Raw genomic sequence first — 9,104 nt, forward strand, 5'->3', positions numbered from 1 at the left:
GCAGGCCGCAGAATTTCCTTTGTCTGGGGGGAATGCATGTGGGACCTTAATACTGATTCTGTTAATAACCGTTTATACGAATGAGGGCCCCCAACAATGGTATAAACTGATTAATCATTTTTCAGATTAGCTTTACTCAAACAAATTAAATACAACATACCAATCCTGTGAAACTCCTCTTTAATAGCTCTGAGGAGTTTCTCAACAACACAACAAAGATTTGCAGGAAAGCTCTTAACGGCGAGGCAACCTTTCAAACTATTACAGTGGCCTTACTAATGTGCTCAGCATCTCCAATGTTATAAAGAAAACTTCTGTTTGCAAAAAAACGTAACGCAACAATCTGCTCGGATGTACGAGCATGGCCATGATGGGTGATGTGTCTGATGTACAGTATGGGTGGATAAGATTTATTAATATATGTATGGAGTCTCGAGAGAAACGGTACCGCTCAAATAAATATGCAAGGCGACATGACAGAAAATTAACTTAATATCCTCATTATCGTCTCGTGGCGTAAATTCAGTGCCCTGCAAATTAATACATCCTCCTCATCTACAGGATGAAATAGACGTGGCATTTTGGTTTCTACGCAAAGGAAACAGGTTAAATCTATGAATGAACTGAAAGATTAAATGAGGTATTTAAACACGGTTCACTTTAAGAAGGGGCGGAGACCGAAGGAAACTCTGGGTTTCCCGAATAAAACCTGCTCGCGACCAGGTTAGGTTCACAGAGTAAGTTGCCATAGTAACTGACTCTGAGTTTCGATTACCTTGCTTCTTGAAACAGGTTTAAATTTACCCCGCTTTACAGGTTTAAGTAACCTCGCTTTCTGAAACCGAAAACTCTGAGTTTTCCTTATTTCGGGGTTAACAATGTCAGAGTTTCCACAAAACCTCCTTCTTGAAACGGGCCCCAGGTTTGCAAACTCAGTGTAAGTCAACTCAGAGTTCAGTTTAAACTCAGAGTTTGTTAAACGTCTTCTTGAAACGGCCCCAGATAAGAGTTAGGTTCATCTACCTCCTGTCGGTAACCCAGAGTTAACGCACGTGCACGGTGTATATATAAAGACATTGTCAATGGATCACCGAATTCACAAGTCACCATGGAAATCTGAGGTGAAAAATAAAAGGGCAGCATATTTCACAGAGGCGGTTGGAGGTTTTAATGCTGGTGCAGGAGGAATTTAAGCCGATTATTATTAGAAAAAGCAACACAGCTACATCAGCGAAGGAACAAGAGTTGGCTTGGCAAAATATAACTGACAGAGTAAATGCGTGAGTTCACTTAATTACAGTTATGTTGTCCCTTTCTTTTATTGTAATGGAAAATTAAACATAACTTCCACATCATTCTGTACTATTAATTCCATGAGATTGGAATAATATTGGATAACAGTTCTTGTTTAATAAGTTGTAATCCTTCTGGAGCAAGAGGAACTCTGTCCCAAGTCAAAATGAAACACAAAATCCTACAAAAAGGTAAGATTTGATTACACAATTAATGATCTATGTATTAAAGATGTTACACATATTCTTTCTCTAATTTAGCTAATAGAAAGAAGGCAGAGGCTTGTCAGACATGTGGGGGCCACCACCACCTCCCCTCACCCCATCTGAGGAGCTGGCTCTGTCCACAAATAAAAGGTGACCAGTGGTTGAGGTAACCCCCGCAGTAAGCTGCTCCAGAGCAGGTTATGTTCAGAGACCATGTTGCTTTGGTTACAAACATACCCTGAAAGTTACTTCCGTTTTTGGAACCGAAAGCTGAGGTTAATGACTAACATACCCTCAAGCTTACCTGGGTATGTCACATAACCTGCTTTCTGCCTTACGTTGTGGGGAACATTTTTAAAATTTTATTTAAAGAAAAAAAAAGTCACCAAAGATACATGATTCCTGAAAGCAGCTGTCTAACCACGCTTCCATTCCAAGAAGCTTGTATTAAATGAACAGCATCAATGTGTTGCTTTGATTTTTTATTTTCTGCAAGTAAAAATATCTTCAAAGTGCATTAGTACAATATTGAGTTGGCACATAACAGGCTCCTTTTGGTCTTTGGACAATCAGTCATGACAAATGCACCACAGACACATCAGAGCTTTTCTCAACAACCTTAACAGCTCTTCAAAAACATTTTCATTAACACTTTGAGTGATTTAATGCAGGACAGTTGAATTTGGCAAATTGACGAAGGCCAAAAAAGTTTTAGGGTCAGTATACCATGATGTAATGTGATGTGACAAAGCATCGTAATCTAAATATGTGGCCATCACAATGCATCATCTGTAAAAACTAATCGCAAGGACATCCAACGTGGGTTTGGTTTCAGACCATAAAAATTAATTAGCAATCACAACAAAACAAGACATGTCAATATTATGAAGCAGCAAAAGGACAAGGCTGTTGTTCCTAGAGGTTCGGTTTCTCCCAACTGGATCAAGATCTTGGTTTTCTGATTGAAACTAATAAAGAAAATAAAAACTCAAGGCAACAAAAACAAAAAGGAGCAAGGGAAATATTATAATGGTAAAAAAGTAAAATAAAAATACGGAACCAAAATTTGCTGCTACAATTAGAAACAAGAATTAGAAACAAAAAATAAATTTAAGCCTTATATGTTAAACCTTAAGAAGTTTTACAAAAGTACAATAATATAAAATGACTTAGATCCACCATGAAGCTCCATGTTCCATCCAGCTCACATTCTCTAACCAGTTAGATTTTCATAATGGCTTTCGGTTTCCCTTGGATTCATCAAACAATGTGCTTTAGAGAATATTGTCACATTAATCAGGAATTGTTCGGAAAAAGTAAAAGAACAGAAGGCAACAGTAATCCGGTCTGACGTCTGAGACTGGTCTCTTGTTTCAGATCTAGTCTCTGAAATGTAATTCTAATTTTCAGATATTACAAAAATGTTTGTGACACATGACACTGTAAATTCTGGTTTGAATCCCACCCTTTCATCACAATTAGTGTAGCTCAAATCTGAAGAAAAAGGTGGGGGTGTAAGAATCCCAGGAGTGATGAAGTGTCTAAGCTAAGCTGGCTAAGCTACACTGGTAAACCTGAGACGGCCGGACCCAGACATTCATCCTTTTCATGTAGACCCACCACTTTACATGAGTAACAGTGAGCCTAAATAGCAGCATAGGTGCCTGCTGCAAAACGCTACGGCACCTAGGACGGATGCCAAGTCATCTACAACAGATGCTGCTCCATTGACAGGAAACGCAGCAGCATTAGGATGACACGGTCGGTGAGTGTGGACGTTTTGAGAGCGCTTACAAAGTTCCGCTTGCCAGCTTCCTTCTGCTTCCCTGAGGTGCAAGTTAAGGCAAATCAGCAACACAAAAAGAAACGATAACACTGCCACCAGTAATCAAATGTTCAGGTTGGCAACAGCCTGTTTTTTCCAGAATCAAAGTAATAATTAAAACATTTTCAAGCAAGCACTAGTGTAAGACTGATGACATGCGCCGGTCCCCAACTGAGGCTGTAATGGAGAAAACTGCTGCTGTGTGTAAACACTTCCTTCTCATGCCTGTGTCAATCAGACTATTATTTGACTACATTGACGATCTGGTCTCACTGCAACCTGCTGACTAAACAGGCCAAATCCAGGGAAAACTAGCAGAACAAATCTCAGCAGCAGGAGAATTTGATCTAACATCTAAGCTGAACAGAGGTTTTCCAAGCTGTGGTCCTTGGTTTATAATGTGAAGTTACTCAATGGAAGCATTGCCCCAAATGAAGCTATATTACAAATACAATCAAAGGATTATTTAACTGCTAAATCATACAACTTTCATTTTGTTTTTGTAGTTTTACCCACATTTACGACTGGAGACTGTAAGCAGCCAATCATGGTCAGACTGATCTGTGTCGTCCTTTTAAATTTTGTCTATGGTCTTTCACTTAAATAGATTCATTTGGTCCTTTAGGAGGAAATAAAACCACTTTGAGGGCTGCACTCAAATAAAATCAAACCAACACATTATTATTCATTAATTCATCAATATGCTTCACCACGAAGCATTTTCAACTGTTTAAACCAGAGATGAAAAAAACAAAACAACAAAAGACATTTACATTCAGTAATAAACAACACAGGATCCGGGAAGTGAATGCTCAGCTGATCTGCTGAGCTCTACAAAAAGGTCCTGACTACTGGTGAAATGATGATGGTAAACAGGTTAGAGTCTGCTGTCAGTGGGTTCAGATTCTGATCTTACAGGTATTGCTCCTTAACTCCAGAACTGGATCACCATGTAAACTCATAGCGGCACCATTTGGCAATCAAGACTTACAAACTTCGGGGACAGAAGACAACGTCCACAATTGTGCTGTGCATCCTCCTCCTCTACACGCCTGAGTCTGCATACATTCCGTTGATCAGGTAGTCCACCTGGGTGTAATCCTTTCTTCTGTAGCTCTCATAGGCCTGAGTGACAAACACGGATACGGTGACCAGGAAGAAGAGCAGGCCAAAGAGCAGCACAGCTAGTAAAGACGCCGTGTCCAGCAGCTGCCTGGTCAGCGCGTCCTCTGCTACATCTATCACTGGGATGCTGGTTACTGCAGCAGCTGAATCACTGCGATTCGTAGGAGCTGATGATGTTTCTGTCGTTGCTGCTGCTGCTGCCGTCGTTGTCGATGCCGTCGATGTCGATGCCGTCGTTGTCGTCGATGCCGTCGTTGTCGTCGATGCCGTCGTTGTCGTCGATGCCGTCGTTGTCGTCGATGCCGTCGTTGTCGTCGATGCCGTCGTTGTCGTCGATGCCGTCGTTGTCGTCGATGCCGTCGTTGTCGTCGATGCCGTCGTTGTCGTCGATGCCGTCGATGCCGTCGATGCCGTCGATGCCGTCGATGCCGTCGATGCCGTCGTTGTCGTCGATGCCGTCGATGCCGTCGTTGTTGTCGATGCCGTCGTTGTTGCTGTTGCTGTTGTTGTGCTTGATGTAGAGGCTGGTCTTGTGGTCGTCACCACTATGGTGTTGACTGCGTTTACTTCAAGTGTACTCTTGGCAGCAACGACAACATCTCTCGATACACTGGAGGAGAAGGAATCAGTGAGGACCACTAGCAGGCAGAGGAAGCAGAGACACACTGAAGGACTCAGTTGGAACATGGAGTGGAACAGGGACATGGTAGACACTAGAGAACACAAACATAAAACAGGCACCGTCAAGGAGACAAATAAAAAACAGAAGGCAGCATCCGCTGTCTGGACAGCAGTGATCACAACTTTATAATTATAATGAATTACAATATCAATATCAATTCAATCTAATTCAATCTACTACACCTCTGCAATTAATTCTCCTTGTGCAAGGTTTATCTCTCAATGTAAATCTTGGTTCCGAAACGTTCGGGGGACGTATTACACTTTATACTTTGTATTAGTTGTTCAAACTCTAAAACAGAACCTATGGAGTCAAATTAGGGTCACATCAGATTTGTGACTGCATAACAAGATGTGTGTGGGCGTAAACCAATCTGTGCGTGCGTAAACCAATCTGTGTGTGCTGTGCTTTGGTATCGGTGACATCTTGAGAGATTCAGCAGCAACACTAGGCTTCTGTTTCCTTGTAGACGGTGTTGATCAGCGGGAAGCATCAAGATGCTGCACTGAAATCCAAGCCTGTCTAACAACTGCAATACATATCAGGCTGTTTAAAAGCATTGTTAAAGTAAAGGTGTTTGTTATGGTCTGATAAACGATCACACAGAATCACAACGGTAGCGTTACTAGAACTTAACTTCAGCTGCATCATAACATAGCATGGCACTGCTAATAACCTGTCGGCTAACATGCTACATTGACGTATGATAGAAACACCAGTTTAACGTTTGCGCAACTGCATCACCTCCGCAAATCACGAGAAAACGTCACACTTCATACACATGAATATGAGCCGTCATGTCTGTCTGATCATTAAATATAATTAAAGCCATCAGTAGTGATGGGTAGATGAGGCGTCATGAAACGTTTCGACACATTGCAAAACTGTATTGATACTGTGCCGATACTGTGTCACTGAATACTGACACCTGCTGGACATTAAAACTCCCTACAGGCAACCTAGTTGACAGACTCAGCTGACACTGATTTTGTGACTTAATATATACAATAATATAATTTAAGCTATTGTATGTTATATAGTATTATTTCACATCTTCATTTACATTTAAAATTTATATTTTTAGATACAGTCGATAAAGTGGACATGTATCATAACGTAAAAATCTAAGTGAACATGTTGTGAATAAAGATGCCTTTTTTTTGTTTTTTTTTAAACAAATTTGGTCTCTCTGCCCACTGCAATGAGGAGATCCTGCCCAAGGTTATCTAGAAACAACACACTGCCATTTTAGTACACCATTTCCAAACAACAAGAAACAAATAATGCTGAATAACATGCCTGAAGTGGGTGTAGACAGCTGCTGTTCTGACTGCAGTCTACTGACGGCCTCATTGCACTTGGAGGAACCAGGGTGATTTAAATCTGGGGTCTAGAAGTGTTGCTGGGGTCAACACACTGTGAGGTGGTTTTGTTTAAATAGGAAAGTGCTGTCGAACAAATGTGACATTTAACCTGCATAAAATACTGTTATTAGTAAACTAAGAGTCATTTTGAAATTAATCTGAATTCAGATAGATCAAGTGAAAACTTTTAAAAATTAATTAATTATTTTATGAATACACTTTCACTTTATTATAAAATTAAATAAAAAATACACCTTATTTTCCGATATGAGATGAATTATAGATGAATTTGACGATGAACGGCAAACGCTCAGGGATTCCTTTCGGCAGATGCAGCCCGACACATGCGCTTCCTTATAAACACAGTCTGGCGCGTCAGACGGTGACTGATACAGGAACTGTATCGGTCACGTGGTTTCCCAACGCGATACGCGCACCGACACAGTGTTTTGCTCTAAGAGCTCGACGCAGGCGCCGACGCATCGGTGTTGCCGGACCCATCACTAGCCAGTGGACTAGCTTGTTGCTGCTTGTGGAGCTTTCAGGATCTGCTGTGCCACGTCAAAGGACTGTGACAACTTCCTTGTTCATTAGCCAATCAGAGCGTGGAGGCAAATTATGGTCACGTTATTTTACTTCTGAATTTAGCCCGGATTTCTGCATAATTTTCCCTAAATCATAAGTGTAAGCATGGTATAGCCCCACTAAGTCTACAAGTACAAATCTTACGCACGCACAGATTGGTTTAGACACGCACAGATCCAATGTGACCCTAGTTTGACTCCATAAGAACCTGGCTGAAACCATCGCCCTAACCGTCGTTTTTCTGCCTTGATCTGGCAGAATATTTATAGAAGTCACGTATGTAAAATTAATCCGGATTAAACAGTGACGTCTGTCAAAGTCCAAATGTTTAAGGAGCGTCGTCGATCAACTTAAGAACAGAGCTCCATTGTGGCACCGTGGAGACGTGGAGCCCAGTGACGAGAATAAATAAATCAGACAAAGACCAAACTCTTTTCTCAAACACGAGTTATCATGATGATAACTGTCCGAGACGCGGTGCGTTTGTCGGGTTTCATTCCACGAGCGAAAAATGTGTTCAACTATAGAACAAACACGACGAACAACACGCTAACGTTCAAACGCAAATCTTGAAAATCACACTCATGCATCAACAAAGCTGAAGTTGTGCACAAACCAAACCGCTGCTACCACTGTAACTAACACACAGTAACACGACTCAGATCGACACAACCTACTGCTGTTAATGTTTGTTGAGGCCAACGTGATCGCACATTTCCCCCTCAGCAAACAAGACAGTACACGTCAATGCACGTTGATACCGTAGCAGACTCACCACAAATCCCTTAATGTTACACACTGTAGATGTGGACGTAAAACAGACAAGCTCATCGAAACACTTCCTGACTCCAGAGGCGAGCTTCTTCTTCGTCGACTTTATTGCCCCAGCGTGAACTCGGTGTTTGGCTACTCTGCCCTCTGCGACCACAAGAGGACGCATACAGCAAAATGACGTTATTAAACGAATGACTGCATGAATAAATAAAAAATGACAAATCTTTTGCAGGACAATCAAAATGTTAAACAATTGAAGACAGCTCATTATTAGTGCATTACTGACATTTTGCTTTCAAAATATGTGAAATAATATTTGGTAGTGATTTTTTCCGATAATATACATTAAGGCGTTTGATTTAATTCCAGCAGCCTCGTGAAGCTTTGACGTTTTCCTTTTAATTGCACCGAAGAAAATTTAAATCGATGCATCAGTTTACCTAACAGCGTCACCTAGTGGCTCGCTAGAACCATAGCAACGCGACTGAAGCACCGCTTCAACTGCGCGGTCATGTTGATCCTCTACTGTTTTGACCAGGATTATTCGCCACAGAATATGGGGTTTAGATGAACACATCTTGCTTTATTCCAGCATTTAAAAAAACATTTAAAAATAGCGGATTGTCGGTCATTTGGGAACAGGTGCATTTATTAACAGAAACAAGGTTAAAATGTTTGGTTCAAAACTTTTTGAAACAAAATGTTTACAGTTTAATAAATAAAGAGGCTATAGTGAAAAAATAACTCATGAGTGATAAAGATTGAAGAGAAGCAGCTCTGTGATATCTGACGAAATAAAAACAGCTTTTAATTATAACAAGATTTACTGTAACGTGTTTGTCTTTGAACAGTGTCACTGTATGATGTCCCATGAAGCATCTAGTAGGTCTGGAAAAAGACCAAAGCCAAAGCTCACTGAAGTTGAGTTCACTTCCTTCAATGATTGGACGCATTTTATGATGTGACGCAACAGGTGGCAGCTCGTTGCATGAGCGGCTTCCCGTGGTATCATCTGTAGGGGAGGAGGTGAGACAGCCAATTACATGAGTTCGTTCGCGTGTGTCGGCGGGTGGAACCAGAACTCGCCTCTCTCACTCAGTTACTGGCACACGCACGGACGCGCGCACGGAGCGTGTGCGTTTAGTGGCACGTACAGAGAATAGTGAAAGGAAAAGCAGCACTAACGGCAAACGTGTGGTCGTGGTCCAGAAGAACCGAACCGTCGCTATGTCCTTGCCCGTCGCCTCCAG

At 41.4% G+C, this 9,104-nt stretch overlaps 1 protein-coding gene across 4 annotated transcripts; it reads right to left on the minus strand.

Moving 5' to 3' along the window:
* Positions 1-1,968: 1,968 nt before the first annotated feature.
* On the minus strand, positions 1,969-8,016 carry wu:fa25f02 (uncharacterized protein C11orf24 homolog). Of its 4 annotated transcripts, none has more exons than XM_041071277.2 (2): positions 7,856-8,016; positions 1,969-5,059 (listed from the first exon to the last, which is right to left on the minus strand). In XM_041071277.2, the coding sequence occupies exons 1-2, from the start codon at positions 7,909-7,911 to the stop codon at positions 4,369-4,371; spliced, it is 747 nt and encodes a 248-aa protein (XP_040927211.1). In that variant the 5' UTR covers positions 7,912-8,016; the 3' UTR covers positions 1,969-4,368. The 4 variants fall into 4 exon arrangements, with proteins under 4 accessions (XP_040927211.1, XP_040927210.1, XP_040927209.1 ...); XM_041071276.2 differs by having other exon boundaries at positions 1,969-5,162; XM_041071275.1 differs by having other exon boundaries at positions 1,969-5,162; positions 7,758-7,858.
* Positions 8,017-9,104: the final 1,088 nt, after the last annotated feature.

The sequence above is a fragment of the Betta splendens genome, chromosome 6 (genome assembly GCF_900634795.4).
Source record: "Betta splendens chromosome 6, fBetSpl5.4, whole genome shotgun sequence".
NCBI classification, from domain to species: Eukaryota; Metazoa; Chordata; class Actinopteri; order Anabantiformes; family Osphronemidae; genus Betta; species Betta splendens.